The following is a 20353-nucleotide window of genomic DNA, read 5'->3' as shown; positions in this document are numbered from 1 at the left end:
CAAAGACAACCTTACCTTTTCAGTTCTGCTCTTGACTTTTTAAAGGGCAAAAACCCTAAACATCAATTTTCAAACACATGGCTACAATGAAATAAAGTGACTGTAGAGAATTCATTGCGTTTAACACTATAATGAGAAAAATAAAATAAAAATGGAGGTAATTGCAAGCAAAATAAGAAGGCCTAAATAAAAATCTTTTAACATGCTTAACCAGCGTTAATATCCTAAGGAAAGGATGTGTGGAATTGGATAGAAAAAAATAGTTAAGAGATTTTGCTGTTCTCAACTTTCTGTTAACATTAATACCATCTTTCCTCAAGCAGTTGGATTATCCCTTTTTTATTCTTCTTGTTCTGAATATAGTTATAAAAATGGTTTTAAATCATGATATCATAATAAGCCAGTCCTCTTTATTTACAAGTCTTTGAAATGTGTTAGTTGTTTCAGTGATGGAAGTCATGTAATCTTTTAAACCCAGTAATGCTAGTTGTAATATTTGATAAATTATGCTGATGAAGGTGGTGATAAAATTACTAGAGTGGCTTTGACAGTGATTTTGGCAGACTTTCTATTTTGTTCCTTTTTTTTCTTGATAGTATACAATGTTGTCAGGGCAAGTTCCATTCCAATCTCATGACAAAAGTTTGACATGTACCAGTGCAGTGGAAATCATGAAGAAAATTAAAAAGGGAGATTTCTCCTTTGAAGGAGAAGCCTGGAGGAATGTATCCCAAGAGGCTAAAGATTTGATCCAAGGTAAGAATCGAATGAAACTTTATGTTCTGTGTGGTGTGTAGTGATTGAAGTGACATCAGACCTGTTACACATATACTTGTCTGTTAATTGCTCAAGGAAGCCGTGTGTGTTCTAAAAGGTTTCCAGGTGACTCTGGTCGGCCTTCTTTTCCTCTTATTGGAAGACTGTCTCTTAGTAATCTTCTCTGCAGTCATGGCGTGAACTTGCACTTGGACCCACCAGCATCTCAGTCCACCACCTCCAAAATGAACCTGTACTTTTCTTTCCCCAAAACATGTGCCTCCTCCATCTCCCCTCTTCTGGACAGTGGCACTGCCGAGAAGCCGCATCACCAGACAGACATCCAGACATCGTCCTAGATACCTGCACCTTCCTCACCTTCCACAGCCAGTCACAGCTCTGCAGGGTCAGCATCCCTCCTGGCCCTCCTCTTTTCCCCACGCCCGTGGCCATTGCCTTAGTTCTTGTCATCATTTCCCTCATAAAATCCTACAACATCCTTCCACATCCATCCTTTACTTTGTGGTGACTTCTACGAAGTTGCTTCCTCTGACTTAACCTGTCCATCATCAATTGGGAAAGTGACCTTCTAATAGCCAAATGTGATCATGCCTCTTTTCTGTTAAAAAATCCTTCTGAGAATCCCTGTTAGCTTCAGGTCAGACTCCAGAGTGGAGCATTCCAAATTCAAAGCCCTTCGTGACCTGGACCTGCCTGCCTCCACTTCCTGTCACCCTCACTCTGCCATCGTAGGGCGCTTGAATTCCTCAAATGTGCCGAGCTTTTGGCCTCCTGCACGCCTTTGCGGTGCTCTTGTGAATCTCTGGGGCACCCTCTTCATCAAGCCCTCTTCTGCGCATCCTCCAGGGCCCACCTTCTGGTAGCTTCCAGGGTGCCCACCCTCCCTAGGTGAGCCCTTCCCCTGCGCCTGCTAACACACGTTCATGTGGATTTTTCTGTTGTGCTTGTCCCCGAGGTCATAATAGCTGGGTTCTGTCGATGTCTTTGGCTCCGTCTCTGTATCTCTAGTGCCTTGCTGCACTCCCTGACTTGGAGAAGGTGATTGTACATAAGGAAGCATATCCAGATAACTCTGTGTTCATCTGGGGTTTACCCAGTCACGGGGGAGTCTTTGTTTTGGGCAGTTATTTTCTCCTGATTGAACAGCCAGGTAGCCTGTAGCCTCCTAGCACTGGGCTATTGTGAGCTTTACCATCAGCATCCGGTATTCACTAGGGGATTTAAATATATATGAAAATATAATTATCTTTGTAGGAGGTTGAAGGCTCCTGGGAACCATGGTGTCCTGTGAACATAACTGAGACTTATGTCTGAGGGTGATTTGAAACTATGTTTGAAATGACAAATCATAAAATAAAAATACCTTATTTGTTCCCACAGGTCTTCTCACAGTTGATCCAAATAAAAGGCTTAAAATGTCTGGCTTAAGATACAATGAATGGCTTCAAGATGGCAGTCAGCTGTCCTCAAATCCTCTGATGACTCCAGACATTCTGGGATCTTCAGGAGCTGCTGTGCATACCTGTGTGAAAGCAACGTTCCATGTAAGGCTCTGTGCTCTGCACATGTGGGGCAGTGTGGAAAGGAATCAGATGTTCTGACTAGAACCTCAGAGGCACACTCATAGCAATACATTTAAAATAATGTGTTCTTTAAATTTTAGGTATGTTTTTGTAAATCCCTTCATGATATAAACACATATGATATAAACAGAAAGTGCATGTGGGACCAGAGTCACTACTAACCCACAAAATACTTTCTTGACATTTAGAATGAGTTTGTGAGATGAGGAAGTATTCTCTATGTCAACTATTTGAATAGTTGAAGATTTTCAGCAGGTAACAATGTGCATAACATTAGAACTTTTTTCTCTCACGTGAGCTAAATAATTTTCTTTAGAAGCTGTCAATAAACATTAGGAACTAAGGCACATGTGAAAGTTCATCCACTCCACAACTGTTTTGTGCATAACACGTCCTAGAGACTGTGAAGGAAAAGAAGTCAGTTAATTGGTATTAGGTATAGATTGTATATTTGAAAGGCTAAGACTACAGAGCAGTAACTGTAAATTCTGCATTTGGTCCCAAGCAGATGCAAATACATTAAGATAATTGTATAAGGAATAGATTTGTTTGGGAGAAATAAGATTCCCTCTGAAGGGATTGTGTTGAGAAAGAAGGGATAGCATTTCCTCATCGGCTGCAGAAATGGATTAAAAAGTTAATGAACTAGAGTATGTTGAGGTGTGAAGAGATTAACTGCAAGAATTTGCAGCAGATGATCCAGATTTCTCAGTGACATGTGATGCAAGGGTCTCAGGGGTAAGCACAGTGATGCCTAAGCTTGAGGCAGGCTGCTGGGAAGAGGAAGCCAGGCAGAGGTTTGCAGAGCTCAGCTGCCGTGTCCAAGATACACCCAAGTTACACTGACTTGGAATCAGAGAGCATAATGCATCGAGTCTGCTCTGTGTCGGGACTTTGTGGTCAGAATTTTAAATCTCAGACACAGAACTAGTAAAAGTAACAGGATGGGAGGGTTGGTTTAGATTGCTAATATTCTTTAGAAATTTCTAGTCAGTCAATGTTTTTTGGATTTTTTTTTTTTTTTTTAGAGTTAGTGCTAACTTCTTCAAAAGATTGGTTAGAATCATGACTCCTGGACAGCCTAGCTGGTTTGATTTAAACAGAGCCCTCAGAAATCTTTTCCCATGAACTTCTGTACCCTGCCAGGAGGTTTGGATATGATGGTTTTAAGGACATCATTTCCAAAACAACTTGGAGCCGTAGTTGCCAACCAAAGGTTGTCTTCTGCTCTAAGTCATAACTGCCAGGAAATCTTCAGTCCTTTCACCTTCACTGTGTTTCCCTTTCTTTCTCCCCTAGGCCTTTAACAAGTACAAGAGAGAGGGGTTTTGCCTTCAGAATGTCGATAAGGCGCCTTTGGCGAAGAGAAGGAAAATGAAAAAGACCAGCACCAGCACGGAGACGCGCAGCAGCTCAAGTGAAAGTTCTCATTCCTCTTCCTCTCATTCTCACGGCAAAACTACACCTACAAAGACACTGCAGCCCAGCAATCCTGCCGACGGCAATAACCCAGAGACCCTCTTCCAGTTCTCCGACTGAATGGCGCAGGAATGGTAGGAATGTAACCGATGACCCATCGCTCCTTTCCTTCCCTCAGCATATGCCTGCGGCGGTGTTTTGTGCTTTTAAAAATGTGTCCCGTTGGTCTCATTGGAATCTGCCTCTTAGGGAATTTTTTCAGGAAAACCCAATTGGTTATCCTTGTCCCAAAGCACTGGACAGAGAACGTTACTGTGAATAGAGCAACGTTAGACTGTTTCACAACCTAGCATGGTGCCAACAGGGCTATTCTTGAAAGAGCAGAGGTGTCTGTGAATTTAATTAGGGACCGGTCAGATCTGAGCTGCTTATGAAGCAAGTCACAGGTTTTTCAGACTCCTGCCAAGAAGAGTTATTCAGACTGTGATGATGACACCTTTTGCTTTGCCTCGTGGACAATGTGGGTTTTTAAGAGATTTGCACCCTTTGAACAGTGATTTATCAGAGAAAAAGGTCTGACTGTTTTCAAAAAGATTCTGTAATGAATTTTACGTGTGGCATATACTTATTTCTTGAGAGAAGATTTTAACTTATTGTTTTTATTTTATGGTTACATATGATGATAACTTGCTATTATTAATCTTTTTCTAAAAAGTAAAAAAAAAAAAGATATAAGAACTTCAGGTCCCATGCTCTGTGTTTGGGACCCATCTGAGATGCATGCTAAGCTACATATGTTTTTAATTTTGCACTGCTCTTTCCTGGCAATCTGTTTTAATGGTCGTTGCAGAATGTTAAGGTACATGTCTCTGTTTTAAGTAATATTGCACTTTATAAAAGAATATGAATAAAGCAAATTATTTTATAAAGTGCACTGTTTAAAGCATATGTACTGTATTTTTGCCATTTTTTCCTTTATCTACTTTAATTTATCCTCACATCCCCCTTCTACTCTGTATGCAACAAGTAGAATGGGCCGTGTTGTATCACGTAATCATTAGCCACTTAGGCACGGATGTGAGGAAAACCTAAAGGGAATTTCTCTTAAACACTGTGCTTCATATTTGTACACTGTGTTGTGCTACGGCGAGGCATTTCCTCCTGTAGTTGGATATTATGTACATAATATTTTAGAATCGTAACTATGACTTGTTTTGAAATTTTTCTGTTAAATTTTAAATCCAGAAAGCATATTTTATAAACTTATGCAGAGCATTTTTATTGCTCAAAAGTTCTGAATTCATACAGAAAATAAGTGCAATGTGATGAGGACATTTCACTGCAAGATTGCTGCATTTTGAAATACGATTCATTCATTCCCTATGCAAAAAAATGAAGTGATAGGATTTGTATGCTATATTTTCTTTTAAAGCCATCACATGAAATGTCAGGGCTGAGAAAAGTAATCTTTGCTATGTTTACAGGAATCGTGCTTAAAAAGAAAATGCCCAATCTGTTTATTTTTTAGTTTTTTGTTAATGATAACCTTGTGAGCATTAGTTTGGAATTTGGGCATGATATTTATTTATTCCTTTCTTGAGATAACAGCAGCATTAATTTCAACAAGTTATGAATACTAAAAATATTGCACTCTATGTAATAGTATATTTATTACTAAATCAATGTATATATTAATAGCACAGGCAACAAAAATGGCAAATATTAAAATATTTTCAAAATATTGTATTATTCTGTTCACATTTTTGTCCATAATGGTTGTTAGAAATAACTTTTTATACTTATCAAAGTGGGCCAAATGGCTACATAACTCTCACTGAGTCAGTGAACGTTTTGTATTTCCAGTCTTCACTATTTCTAGTAATGATGAGAAATCTTCGTGAATTATTACCAAACAATAGCTAATTCACAAAATGTGATTCCGTCAGGCACAGAGTTATAATAATCAAGAAAATGTCCGTTTAGGTCTATAGTTATGTTGAATATATTTGGAAGTAAGTTAGCTCTTCACGTCGTCTTTAAAAGCATGCACACTAGTAGGAGATGCTAGTTGTGACGTGTAAACTCAAGGGACGTTGTTGCTGATGGCAAATGACCCGGAAACATGGTCAGTATACCCTAATGGTTAATGACAGAATTGACTCACTGTGAGTACTGGACATTGATGGGTCTCATTTTCATTTATTTTCCTTGCCTCTCCTGAAGGACTTGACAGAAAGTGAAATGGGTAAAAAGGCAGGCAGAGAAAGAGGAGGAAGGGAGGAGAAAGCTGATCCAGCAACTGATGAGCGTGCCTAGATAATCTAGAACGGGCTTTTGAGAAGTGCTCAGAAAACAGAGGTGTCCTCCTCAAACGTCTTCATCCTCAGGCTCCTTGTAAACGTCGGAAAGACAGCCTTTGATGCTAAGTTTGCAGCAGTTAAGTTGTGTGCCGGCTGTTAGTTTCCAGTGAAATTGCACTTTAAAATTCACAGAGCTTTCATTTAGTCGTCAAAAATAAACTAAAAACTACTTCATATGAAAATGTTAAACTAAAGGACTCGTTTGGTATTAGGAGTAAACAAGAAGTAGATCTAACAAAAACAAATAACACATTAAATTCTCTTTGTAACATTAATTTTGGGAATTGAGCCAAATCACTCCTTTTCTTCTTCCCTTATTGATTTTATATTGTGTAGTTTTCAAACCATCATCACTCCTGACTCATATAATATACTTTATAACCATATATGGCTACTTGAGAGGCAAGAATAAGAAAAGGAAATAACAGAGGAAAGGAATTTTGAAAGACCAGTTTCTTCTAATTATTGTGCCAGATCCTGTGGCTGAATGAATTAAATTAGCTATTTTGGAATTCATTAATTTTTCCACACCTCTATAAAATAATAAACCACTGAACCACTGGAACAGAAAATCAGCTCTCCTGACTTCATTTCCACATGCTTGTCTGTCTTGGAGTTGCAGCTTCATTTACCCATGAAAAACTGCCTTTTAATTTTTTTATGTTACTGCTGATTTCTTAAATAACTATGTAAATGGCTACATTTTAAATATAAGGTAAGTTATTTTAAAGCAGCCTAGTAGGATAGTGGTGACTATTTTTTTTTTGATAAGAGAATTCATTTTGTATCCACTTTGGTTTTTTTTAAGTGTATTCTCCAGTACTTTATCAAAGTGTACAATTTGTTGTCTACTTGTTCACTTTGCCCCCATTTCAGACACCTTTTATTGTCAAATTTCTTAAGAACAGAGCATCTCAAAATGGTGAAAATTTCTAAATCATTGGCCCTCTATGTGCCTTAGACCCCCTGATTACTTTGGATATTCTCCCAATGGTCAGTAATAAGCCCATGATTTGGGTGTTCGTGTTATCACTTCTAATATTCTTTAAGATCCAAGTAAATAAGGTAAATTCTGATATGCCACCTTCACTATGTCAAAATAAGTGTCTTATTGAGGAATTATTATAATATAATGAAGTATCTTAAAATTATATGACTTTTGGCTCCTCAAATGTGTTGCACCAAAACACCCCAATTTCTGGCCTTTAATTAGTTTGTATTTCCCATCTTCAACTGATACCTTTATCCGGCACTAAAATGAATGTGGCAGACTTTAATGAAATTTGGAATTCAAATGTGAGTTACTGTAAAACTCAAAGAATAGAAAAGTCATCATAAGGTAACAGAGGAAGTATGCATCAAATAAATATTTTAAACATAATCTACCCAAAGAAAATAGCTGCTACAGCAACATGAAGGTTTTAGTCACTGTCTTGTTAAGTAACTCCCAATTATGACATTCCTTAGACTATCTTCCTTGAGAGTAGTTATTTAAATTTCGTTTATTTGGGGGAAAGTGTATTTTCAAGGTGGCAACATTTTTCATCTTATGAACATTTGGTAATAAGTCTCATTTCAGTCCTCATCTTCAGCGTTTCTCACTTTTGAGCTTTCAAGATATTTCTTCTGAACTCTTTTCTTTGTATGCCCAGCTCCCTGCTACGTAATTAAGGAACTGATGCTTCCCTTCCCCGAGGCTGTTGTCCACCTTTTAGTTCATGAATTCATGAATGAAGCAGGTACAAGTATTTTATATTTTCCTGCTATTAGATTGAAAAGGAGTAACTAAGGTGGCTCCCAAATCTGTCTGTCTCGGCTTCCCCATGCTAGTACAAAATAGGTCCTGTCTATTCAACCACTTCCTTCCCATTAGTACTTCTGACCACGTGGTAAAAAGCTTGATGTTTTGTATTTCTAAGGAGGCTTGGATTAAAAGACACCGTTCTTGGAAGTTATTCGTCAGGCTTCATTTTCCTGGTGTGTTTCTGCTGGGCCAGGTGGAAGGGCGTTTTGTAGTGTTTTTCTAGTTAGAATGCTGCCAAGGTCACCATAAGGGGTCGAACACTTCAGACAGGTTGAGGTAGTGTTGAACACAGCAGCTTTTCTCCAGAACACAGGCAGCTGGGATAATCCTTAGCATTATGTTGCTCCCATTATTCTTTTCCATTGCATAACATTTTTAATTTGTACAATTTCATAAAATTTGTCTCTTCGCTAAAAAAAATTTCAGTTTCATTCTTGTTCCTTCCCATATTGAGCAGCTTTTAGCTTTTCATGTATGATTTGAAATCCTCCTATATTAAAAAAAGAAGAAGAAAGCAGAAAGAACAAAAAAAGTCATGACTTAGAAAAGGAAATTTAAATTGTATGAACAGAATGCTATAGATTTATTTTCTGACATTTCTGTTTGTAGATAAATTGGAAAATCATTATTACTTTTGTTTTCTTCGCTTTAAGATCCAGTAAGATTGAAGAACTTGACATTCTTAAGTGCAGTTTTATTTTTAACTTTATGAGAGGCTGGTCGTGTGAAACGGGCACTGTGTTGTGGAATGGATGTGTGATGATTATCCTCATTGAAGACCTGTTGCTGTGGTAGACATTTGATTATTCATAGCAGTTTATTTTAAGTACCATAGTGCTATCCTTTTTGTTCAAATTATAAATTTTGGTAAAAGGAGAGATTAAATGTACAATAATTCACGTTCTTTTGATGGATAAGAGAGGAAATATAAAGGTGCTCGATCACATATAAAGTTAATGCTTGAGTGCTAAAGTTTTTAAAAACATCCCTAAAAACTTTACTGGCGTGATTCTTTAAAAAGAAGGGGAAATCACATATACAGATACTTAGAGGAATTTTCAGAGGACTGGCATTTTAATATATAGGGGGTATACTGTTGTCTAAAATGGTATGTATCTTTAGGTATGGAACTGAAAACTTGTTGAAAATAACCTAACCTGCAATAGTCTATGTAACTATGTAAATTCTTCCACAGCTGGACATAAAGATAAGAATTTGTCTTACTAGAAGGTAAATGGAAGCTTAAAAAGATGAAAAATGTTGTTTTTCTTCTGTTCTGTGTGGACAATTAAGAGTCTAAGGACAGCCAAGCCACGACTCAGATGAGGGGCCCTCCTGTCCACGGCCATCTGTGCTGGCTTCGTCACCTGCAGCAGTGCCCTTCTTCCGTTGTTTTTCTGTTTTCCAGTTGTATGACCACGTTAACATATCCGTACACTGATATTTCCCTCACTACATCTTAATGTATCCGTGTACTGATTAACATTTATAAATTATAATTAAGATCAGAGAAGTGAAGACTTGATTCGGGCAGGAGAGGGAAAAGTTTGGGACAGAAATTATGTCGGAATAAGGAAATAATGATGCTGTGTGAGAAACTGAGTAGCTTTACAACTCTGAGACAAACATTTGGTATGAACAGAGGGCTGCTTTACAAAAATGCTATTTCAATGACCGTATAGATAAATCTCTTTAAAATTTTGTTTGTTTTTAAAGATTGGCCTTTAGCTAACTTTTGTTGCCAATCTTTTTCTGTCTTCTTCCTCTTCTCCCCAGAGCCCCCCAGTACGTAGTTGAATATTCTAGTCGTGGGTCCTCCTAGTTCTGCTCTGTGGGACGCCGCCTCAGCATGGCCTAATGAGCGATGCCGTGTCCGCGCCCAGGATCCGAACTAGCGAAACCCTGGGCCCCCGAAGCGGAGCACATGAACTTAACCACTTGGCCATGGGGGACCCCTCTTTAAAAATTTTTGGCTACTCTGTGGATAAATGAACTTATTTAATATGTCTGTACATGCTTCGTAAGGTGATGATTTTCTTCTAGGAGGCATGTGCTAACTTTCTCCTCTCTGTTTTCCTGCCCCCTCCCCAAATTTTCCTACTGCCTTCTGCCCAGACCACTGACATTCTGTGGCCAAAGAGACCGGTCCAAATGGACCATGAAGACTGTTTAAGTAGTGATCATATTTTTAAAAAATGTTACTGTTTTTTAATGTTTAATGTAACATTAAAAATGTTAATATTATGTGTTCTTTCATGTAACATGTAAAGTACAGAGACTTTAAGTGGACAGCTCAATGAATTTTTACATATGTATGCATGCATATACCATCATCTAGATCAAGATGAGGCTCCCAGTCCATACTCAGACATAACCACTGTTCTGATTTCTGTCACCATAGGTTAGTTTTACCTGTTCTTGACCTTCTTATGGGTAGAATCATACAGTCCGTAGTCTTTTGTGTCTGGTTTTATTTGATCATCATTATGTCTGTGAAATTCGTCTGTCTTGTTGCATGTAACAATAACAATAGTTTCTTCTTTTTCGTTGCTGTGTTGTATTCCATCACATGAGTATATCACTATTTATCCATTCTCCTGTTGATGGACATTTGTGTTGTTTACAATTTCTAGCTTTTATGTCTAAAACTGCCATGAGCATTCCTGTACATATCTTTTAGTGGACATGTGCACTCATTTCTCTTGAGTTTATGCATAAGAATGAAACTACCAAATCATAAGATGGGTGTATATATAGCTGTGGAAGATATTGCCAAATAGCTTTCAACAGCGGTTGTACCATTTTACGCTCCCACCAACAATATATGAGAGTTCAGTTACTCCACATCCTCATCAATACTTAGTACCATCAGCCTTATTAGTTTTAGCCATTTGGACAAATGTCTGTTTCATCGTGGTTTCAGCCGTTCTGGCAAGTCTGTATTTTATTGTGGTTTTAATGTGCATTTCTTTGAGAAGTAATGATGTCATTTGGATATTCTCACTTGTTAAGTGCCTCTTCAAGTCACTTATTCATATTTATTGGATTGTCTGTCTTTTTCCTATTGATTTGCAGGGTTCTTTACATTTTATGGATATGAGTTTTTTGTCTGATATATCATTATAAATATCTTCTCTTTGGTTTGCTTTTTCAAATGGTGTCCTTTGATGACCAGAAATTCTTAATTTTTTTGAAGCCCAATATACTAGTCTTTTATTTTATGGTTAATGATTTTGTGTCCTGTATAATAAGTCTTTACCCCAAGATTATGAAAATATTCTTATATTCTTCTAAAATCTTTATTATTTTACCATTCACATTAGGCCTACAATCCATGTAGCGCTGATATTTGTATATGGTGTGAGATAGTAGCCAAAATTCATGTATTTCCAAGTGAGTATTCACTTGACCCAGTACAATGTATTGAAAAACTCAGTACACTGCAGTTGCAATTTTTATAAAGTCTTCATATCTGGTAATGTAAGACCTCTAACTTTGGTGTTCTTCTAGCTAGACTAAGCTATTCTTAACCCTTTGTATTTCTATATACATTTTAGAAACAGCTTGTCAATTTCCAGGGGAGGGGAGGGAGGAATTGCAGTTTAATTGGTATTGCATTGAATATATAGATCAATTTCAGGAGGAATTAATATCTTCTCAATTTTGAATTTTCCAACCCATAGACCTGGTAGATCCCTTTTATTTACTTGGGTCTTTTTAAATGTGTCTCAGCAATGTTTTATAGATTTACGTGTAGAGATTAGATTTATTTCTAGGTTTTTGATGTTTTATTTTATCTAATTCTTTTTTGTTAATATATAGAAATATAAATATTGCCTTTACATCTAGCAACCTAACTAAATTCACTTTAATTCTAATAATTCTATAGATTCTTTTGGATTTCTTCATGTATACAATCATATTTTCTGTAAGTAATGATAGTTTCATTTTTCTATTTCAAATTTTTCTTTTCTTGGCTTATTGAGCTGACTGGGACTTCTAGCAAAATGTTGAATAGAAGTGAAGATGGTGGACCTCTTTGACTTGTTTCTGAACTCAAAATAAGAATTCAGTATTTCACCATTCAATATGATGTTGTAAATTTTTTTGTAGATGCTATTTACTAAATTAAGGGGGTTTTTACTGCTAGTTTTCTGGGAGTTTTTATTAAATGATTTTTCTACCTCTGTTGAGATGTGCATGTGGTTTTTCATCTTTATTCTCTTACAGTCATGAATTACACTAATTGACTTTCAAGTGTTGCATTCCTGGAATAAACCCCATTTGGTCTTGGTATATTGTTCTTTTCATATATCAGTGGATTCAATGTGCTAATATTTTGCCTAAGAAATTTGAGTCTATGTTCAAAGATAGACCTATAATTTTCCTCTCTTTAATATCTTTGTTGAGTTTTTGGTAGCAAGATTATTGTGGCCTCATAAAACAAGTTGGGAGTGTGTTCCTTCTTTTCTGTACACCGGAAGAGTTTGTAAACCCGGTGTTAGTCCTTCCTTAAATGTGTGAAATAATTCACCATGAATTGAAGCCACATGTATAAGAAGTTTTCTTTGTAGGAAGGTTGTCTTTTAATTGGAGTATCTAGTCCATTTACAGTTAACATGGTTCTTGATTACTGGCTTTAAGTTTATCATCTTCAAGTTTGTTTTTTATTTGTCCCATTTCTTCTTTGTTCCTGTATTTCTCCTTTTCTGCCTTCTTTTGAATAAACTAGGTATTCCCTCTTATCCATTTTTTTATTACTATGTTAGTTTGTTGGAAATATTTTAAAAATTCATTTAGCAGTTACCTTAGAGATTATAATATGCATCTTTGACTTACCAGTCTACCTTAAATTGGTACATTACCATTTCCCAACAATGCAAGAACTTTTTGACAGTTTAAATCTGTTTACCCATCCTTCCTTTTGTGTTATTGCTGCCATGTATTTTACCTCTACAGTCTCTATATATTAAACCTCAAGACACATTATTTTATTATTATTATTACTACTGCCATCTATTTTGAAGCATCAGTATTGTTTTATTTACCCACATATTTACTCTTTCTGATTTTTTCATTCCATCCTGCCTTTCCTTCCTTACTTATATCTGGGATTATTTTCTTCTTCTTGGAGAACTCTTGTTAGTATTTATTTTAGTGCCGAGTCTGCTGTCAATGAATTCTCTTAACTTTTGTTTTTTTAAACCTTCTTTTGCCTTTATTTCCTTTTATAACATGTTTATTGAGATAAAATTCACATATCATACCATGCATCCACTTAAAGTGTACAATTCAATATTGCCTTTATTTTTGGTGAGGAAGATTGGCCCTGAACTAACATCTGTTGCCAATCTTCCTCTTTTTTTTTTTTTTCTCTTTTGCTTGAGGAACATTGTCACTGAGCTAACATCTGTGCCAGTCTTCCTCTGTTTTGTATGTTGGACGCTGCCACAGCATGGCTTGATGAGCAGTGTGTAGGTCCAGAGCCAGGATCCAAACCTGTGAACCCTGGGCCACCGAAGTGGAACACGTGAACTTAACCACTACCCCACTGGGCCGGCTGCAATATTGCTTTTATTTTTGAAGGATATTTTTGCTGAGTATGAAATTATAAATTCAGCACTTTCAAGATGTCATTCCATTCTTTAAGTTCTGTGGGAAAGTCAGCCATCAGTCTTACTGTTCTCCTTTGAAGGTAATATGTCTTTTTTCTCTGGTCATTTTTAAGATTTTATCTTTGTCTTTGGTTTTTAACATTTTGACTATGATGTGACTATATGTGGTTTCTTTATCTCCCTTAAGGATAGTAAACTTGTTGAGTCTGTTGGTTGATGTTCTTCCTTAATTTTGGGAATTCTTAACCAGTCATTCTTCAGATAATTTTTTCCAATCCATTTCTCTCTTTCCTCTTTTCTAGAAATCTTCCAACCTTTTCACCGTGTTCCATATGTATCTTACAGTCTTTTCTGTGTTTTCCATCTTTATTTCTCCCTGTACTGCAGTCTGTGTAATTTTCACTGGCCTGTCTTCCAATTCATTTGTCCTCTGTTCTGCTGGATCTAATGAATTTTAATTTTAATTTTATATATCGTATTTTCAGATCTAAAATATTCATGACTTTATTTTATAGATTCCAGGTATCTGCTGAAACTCTCCATCTTTTCCTCTATATTCTTGTACACATTAATCAAAGTAATTTTAAAGTTCTTGTTTGATAAATCCAATGTCTGAATTACTACCTATTGGTTGTTTCTCTTGTCCATATATATTTTCTCTTGGTTTTCAGTCATTTGGTCCTGTTTTTTAGGATGCCTCATAAGTTTGGCTGAATACCATACATTGTGTATTAAAGATTGTAGAGGCTCTGTATGATGTTTTCTTCCTCCTAAGCTTGTTATATTTTGCTTTGGCAGGCAGGTAGAGTACAGGCAGATCACCATAATCTGTTGAGGGTTGATTTTAGACTTCGTTAGGGCTGGGTTCAGTTTTTGTCCTTATTCCTGACACACGACCACTCTAGGTTCTCAACTGAAAATCTGAGGTGTTTACCAGGGCCACTTCAGCTTGGTGGTCTTGACCTCCAACCTCTCTTTCCTCAGCACTGAGAGCTACTAAAAGCTCTGTTCGGCTCTTTAGCCAGCTGCTGCTGTTTGCTGGGTTTCTGGAGGTCTCGCCTTGTGCATATGTTTAGAATTGGCAAACAACTCTAGGAGACTCTGTTGCAGCGTTTTGGGCTCACTTCCCTGAGGTTTTTTCCTCTCTGGGATCTTGCCTCTCGAGTCCTAGCTACTGTGGCAGCCCACACTCCAACCTTTGTCTCTTCAACCAAGTGGGATGGCTGCTTTCTGCTAGGAATTTACTTCCCTGTGCTGTGAATTTGCAGTGCCTTCAGAGAAGTTAGCATGAATGTGGCGCTTACCTCAGGGTGCTTCCCTTCTTTCAGAACTTACATCTCCTTAGGTTCTGCCTGCTTCTGGAAGTGATAACTTGGTTGTCACAGGTTCAGGTGGGGGGCGGGGGCACCAGGTTTCTTCATTTGTTCCTTCATACACTAGACATTTTTTGAGCTCCTATTTCAGGCCGGGTTCTGTTCTAGACACAGGCAGTGTAACAGTAAATAAGATAAGATCTTGGCCACTTTAAGACTTAGAGCCTCTTGTTAGAGAAATGGTTTCTGTGCTGTACTTGTACTAATTAAAGACTTTTCTTACATGTGGGTGAGAGAGACAGACCAGGACCAAGACCTTTTGGATGACAACACCTTCCTATTTTATACAAATATTTTTAGCCTTTTAAAAGTTCTGCAGAGATTAACCCAGTTCACACACAATACATCAATACTCGGCCCACCTTTTGAATGCTATGACGTTATGCTTAGTTCCCTATCTATGATTTTCTGCATCATACAGACAAAAACACATGAAAAACTCACTTTGGAGCACAATTATATAAGAATTTGAGTTAAAACTCCAGGAACTGACTTATAGAGAACAAACTTAGCTCTGAAATCAGATCTTTCTATGAATGTTAACAGGAGATCTGATAAAGAATCAGCCTACTTGTGGTTTCTCATTTTAACTTCAGTTTTCACATGCTACAAAGCACTTATTAAATGCTTTGAGATACTAAAAAATGACTTGTGTGTTCTCAGTCTTCCAGAATTGTTTAAATGTCACTGTTACCAAGAGAAAAATATAACCTGGGCATATGTCACTGTTAAGATATTATGGTCAAATCAAGAATTTTACTCTTCTGTTCTTTGTTATTCTTTCCCACTTCGGAAACTTTTTCCAATGGATTCTTTTCTTTTCTAAAGACAATTCCAGAGATGATAATTTGTACTTCCAATTCCAGTCCCTTTTCATGCGATCAAAGTCCGTGAAAGAACTAGAACATCATCATATAAGTAGCTCTCTAGAACTAGAACATGCTCAGAGGACAGATCAGAATCCTGAGCACCTGGGGTTTGGGCTCCTTAGAATCACAGACTTTTGGAAGGGTTTAGAGCTGCCAGTTAAAGTGGAAGAAGCCAGACACAAAAGGCCACATATTGTATAATTCCATTTATATGAAATGTCCAGAATAGGCATATCATAGAGATAGAAAATAGATTAGTGGTTTCCAGGGGATTGGTGAACCTTCCAGGTCGGAGAGGAAAATGGGAAGTGATTGTGTATATAAGTGGTAAGATTTGGAGTGATGAAAATATTCTGGAGTTAGATAGTGGGTGGTGGTCATACAACATCATGAATATACTAAAAACCACTGAACTGTACATTTAAAATGGTGAATTTTGTTATGTGAATGTTATCCTTAATTTTTTAAAACCTCACACTCACACTCACACACACACAAAAGAATGACAAGCTATAGCAAGCATATAGTTATTTTGAGAAAGTCAGTTCTAACACCTGGGAATACCATCCCAGCCCTCCTTTCTTTGGCAGCAACTCTGTTTGAAGTATGATGGATGTTATGGTTGGAAAATCTTCTCTTAAGCAGAAAGTAAGTTCTTGAGGACAAAGTGAACTTGTTCCTTGCAGATGACATCAAAGTTCCAGCCTAATAGAGAGCGGGCACCTCCTTTGGATCCTATTTTTCCCAGTGTCGAGTAATGTTTGGATAGATATCAACGCGCTGTATGTTTTTGCGGAGATCACATTATCATTACTTTATCTCTGCTCTAAAGGTTAATCCCTTGCTTTTGGCCTCATTGTCATAATGGGACCACCAGGCTCTTGTTTTACATACATTTTTCTTTGATGAATGCTTTTCTCAAATCTTTCTTATCCTACCTATGTTAAATTTCTCTCAGAAGCAGGTTCATTGGTGCAATTAACTGAAATATTATTTTACTTATTCATGAAGTCAATTAGATTCAGTTCTCTTTTTCTCAATCATAATACCATTGAAATACCAGAAAATTATGCTACTCATAACTTCTCCATTTAGTCAGAGGCTATCTTGTCTCCCTTAACTCTGACATTTAAAATATTTTTATCCTTGATTATTTATATTTATTGAATGCAAAAGTTTTATCAACATGAGAGTGAACTTATAAATCTCTTTATTCACCGATTGAGGTATCACGAGACACTGCTTTTGTTCCAAGCAAAGATGAACTCTATTGAAGAAAAGTAGACTTTGAACATTTCAAAATGCGTTTATAGCAAATGTAAATAAGATTGTTTCAAAATAGGAATTGTTTTACATAAAATCTTTACGTGAAGAATATATACCACAGCACAATAAAGTTAATGCTTTTAATATTTTAATACTTTTAATATTTTGAATGGTAAATGTTTTGAAGGTATTTTTTAATAGTAACTAGCTACTGAAAAAATTTTCTTAAAATATTTAGAATAAAGCACACCTAAAATGTATGAACTAGTAGAAGTATTTTGTTGTATCATTAGTCTAATTGTATATATGTTTTAAAACAAGAATGGGCTGGGATAATAAAGATTTACTTTTAATAAGTACAGTAGTATTTTACTGAGTGATTCTGATGTCTTTTAGATATTTGAGTAAAGTCTACTGTCAAAGTATTCCAGAATTTATTTTATTTCAGTGTCCTTGCTTCTGATCCTAGCGTTGGCTTTCTAATGTCAGAGTAATCAAACCTCACTCACCTAAAAATCCAGACAACTTTTTCTAATGATAAATACATTCAGTGAAAAACTTGATTCTTTAAAAATTCTAATTAGAGTTTAAATTGACTTATTTGAACCATATGTATATTATGAAACCTAAAAAGACAACTGTTTGTGATATTATAATTAACGTATAATCTTCATTATGTAGGGTCTTTTTTAAAATTAGTTTCTGCATTGGTTTGGTGTTAACTTTTTCAAACATTAGCAGATTATGGTGGCTCTAGCAAAGGGTTTTGTTTTGAATCTTGTAGCATATTTAGGAATTATTAAATTATGTTACAATGTGAAATCTTCATACTTGTATTATAGTAACTTAAAATTAGTTTGCATTAATAGTCTGTGTATCTAAATACACACCTTAGTTTGGAGGAAAAAATATTCTATTTTCTAGTTACTTAACAACTAACTTAATTGCTACTAGTTATTAATAGTTCGATATTGTGAAATGTACCTGTGTGTGCTTGTGTATGTGTGTATGTGCATATTTACGCATACATAATTACATACACCTATTCCTTAAATTGACTGTCTGCCCTGCTGTGGTCCCCACCTGTATAAAGTAGTCTCTAGTATGAATGATCCGTCAACCAAAGGGTGTGAGATATCTGTGTTAGTTTCTTTTAAAATGAGAGATATGGATACAAATAGTTCAAACTAGTGACGCCAGGTTCATTTCCTAAAGAACTAAAGTAGCTCTAACAGGTGTTCCAGGATTACTTTAATGTAGCTTTAAAGATGGTAAGGATTTTGATTTACTACAAAGACTTTGGAGTGCTAAACTTTGGATATTTAAAACATCCGTAGATAGTAGGTATTTGTTTTTTAAAGGTTAAGTAAGGAATGTATTTTATTTACTTGGTTGATTGTATCTAGACATTATAAATGTGATGTTTATTTTTTTATTAGCTACTTCATTGTTGGTGTCTTTTTTTATTGAGATAACATTGGTTTATAATATTACATAAATTTCAAGTGAACATTATTATATTTTGACTTCTGTATAGACTACATTGTGTTAACCCCCAAAAGTCCAGTTGTCATGAGTCACTGTACAAATGTCACCCTTTACTCCTTTCCCCTCCGCCATCCCCCAAGTGTTGGTGTCTTAATGGGAAATTTTAGTTTGATTAGTCAAATCTGTCTGTTAGGTTTTGGGTTTTCAAATTTTTTGTTTGGTTGGTTTGGGGGTATTTTTGGAGGGGAGAAGTGATAACCTAAGAAGTTTCTGCAGTAGAAAATATCGTGAAACCATATATGTCCTTTATAAAGTTGTGGTATTTAGAGGAATTTTTCAAAGCCTATATTGGGAGATAGGCAAATTAAGCGAAGCATCATAGTGAGTTTTTTTTTTTCATAGTGAATTCATCTCATGTATAAGATGACAAGCGTAGTTAGCACTTTTTGCTAACATTCTGGGCTTCTTTTCATTGTGACTGCTTTGCAAAGTTAGTGATGTTCCTCCCTGGTAAGAGGCTGACTGGAATTTATCTTTGTTTAAAGATAAATATTTCTAATATGGAGAAAATAAAAATTGCACATATGCCTCTCATTTGGCAAACTCTAAATTCTCAGTACTCCATCACAGCGTTAGATACTAACCATACTAACAGCATGCAGATTTACTGTTTTTCATTAAACTTAGCACTTTACATTGAAAGTGTTTTCAAATCAGATCTTATTTGGGTGGATTTCACATAATTGAACTAATACATAAATATTTGCTCCTTTGAAGGTATTTAGATATTGGACATTAGTGGTTTGCTTATGAGCCATAGATACAAAGAACAATTTTAGATGAAATTTCCATTCTTCACTTTTTTGTAGATGAATTGCTTGGGCGTAATGCTGTGCTTCTATATTCTTGGACTATTAATGAATAATTCTATTTGTTTATATCAACCAATATATTATTAAATCAGCTCTTTTTTGTTCAGCAGAACACTGAGATGGTTGGGAACGCTGTGTGTGGAAGTTAGATGCAAAGGTTAACTGTTGGACTGAAAGCCCCTTCTGAGAGCTGAACTCTCAGGAGGCAACGAGTAATGAGACACACAGCCCATCACTCATGTCCGGCCTAGTCAGCGCCCCAACTTTGTCTCTCTCTATTCATTTTTTAATAATTATACTTATCCGCATATTAAGAAAAGCACATTTGTCCTCTAAAAGAAAACAGGTAACCCAAAAAAAACTCACTTTATTCCTTCTCTTTCCTGAACCCTTGGCTCTAATTGAAGAGTAAAATGTATCATATATGACACTCTCCATGAGCATTGCTGATGATCTTATGAAAGGGGGTGGGAGAGCAGTTTGGTACTGTATTTCTGGACTGGTCACAGACTTGGTGACCCTGAGCAAGTCACTCAGCCTCTCTGTGCCTCTGTTTCTTCATCTGTAGAGTGGGGGTCATGATACCTGCCCTTCTCTGCCTTGCCAGCACACTGAGGATCCATTAAAAAAGAGGAAAAAACTCTGTAAGGTGCATTGATCCCAAAGATGAGCAGAATATAGATGTAGCTGTTATTTAATAATGAAGAGTCTGTTATGTAGCATTTTAATTTTAAAAGTGTCTTTGCCTGGTCCTGTATAGTGAATACCAACTAGCATTTTGAAATGGAAATTGAGAATACGTAGGTTTAAAGTTAAATAGATTTTTAATATTTATGATCATCAAATAGTAACAGTAAAAACCTATAGTGTATATTATAGGTCTGAGTGTGGATTTGAAATATATTATTGCACTCCGGCTGGCCCAGT

The 20353-nt window shown here is 36.3% G+C and overlaps 1 protein-coding gene across 6 annotated transcripts in view; it reads left to right on the top strand.

Moving 5' to 3' along the window:
* RPS6KA5 (ribosomal protein S6 kinase A5) overlaps positions 1-20353 on the top strand; it is a 192185-nt gene that overhangs the window by 158837 nt on the left and 12995 nt on the right. For 4 of the 6 annotated variants that reach the window (XM_044774212.2, XM_070514201.1, XM_070514202.1 and 1 more), the window contains 3 exons: positions 597-756; positions 2158-2321; positions 3660-5520. In XM_044774212.2, the coding sequence (XP_044630147.1) occupies positions 597-756; positions 2158-2321; positions 3660-3899 (564 nt within the window). In that variant the 3' untranslated portion in view covers positions 3900-5520. Of the gene's footprint in view, positions 1-596; positions 757-2157; positions 2322-3659; positions 5521-20353 lie in introns of those variants that run through there. The other 2 variants (XM_070514200.1, XM_070514199.1) reach the window with 1 other exon arrangement.

This window comes from Equus asinus, chromosome 7 (assembly GCF_041296235.1).
Source record: "Equus asinus isolate D_3611 breed Donkey chromosome 7, EquAss-T2T_v2, whole genome shotgun sequence".
Classification (NCBI taxonomy): domain Eukaryota; kingdom Metazoa; phylum Chordata; class Mammalia; order Perissodactyla; family Equidae; genus Equus; species Equus asinus.
This window is presented reverse-complemented; position numbering and strand designations above follow the sequence as displayed.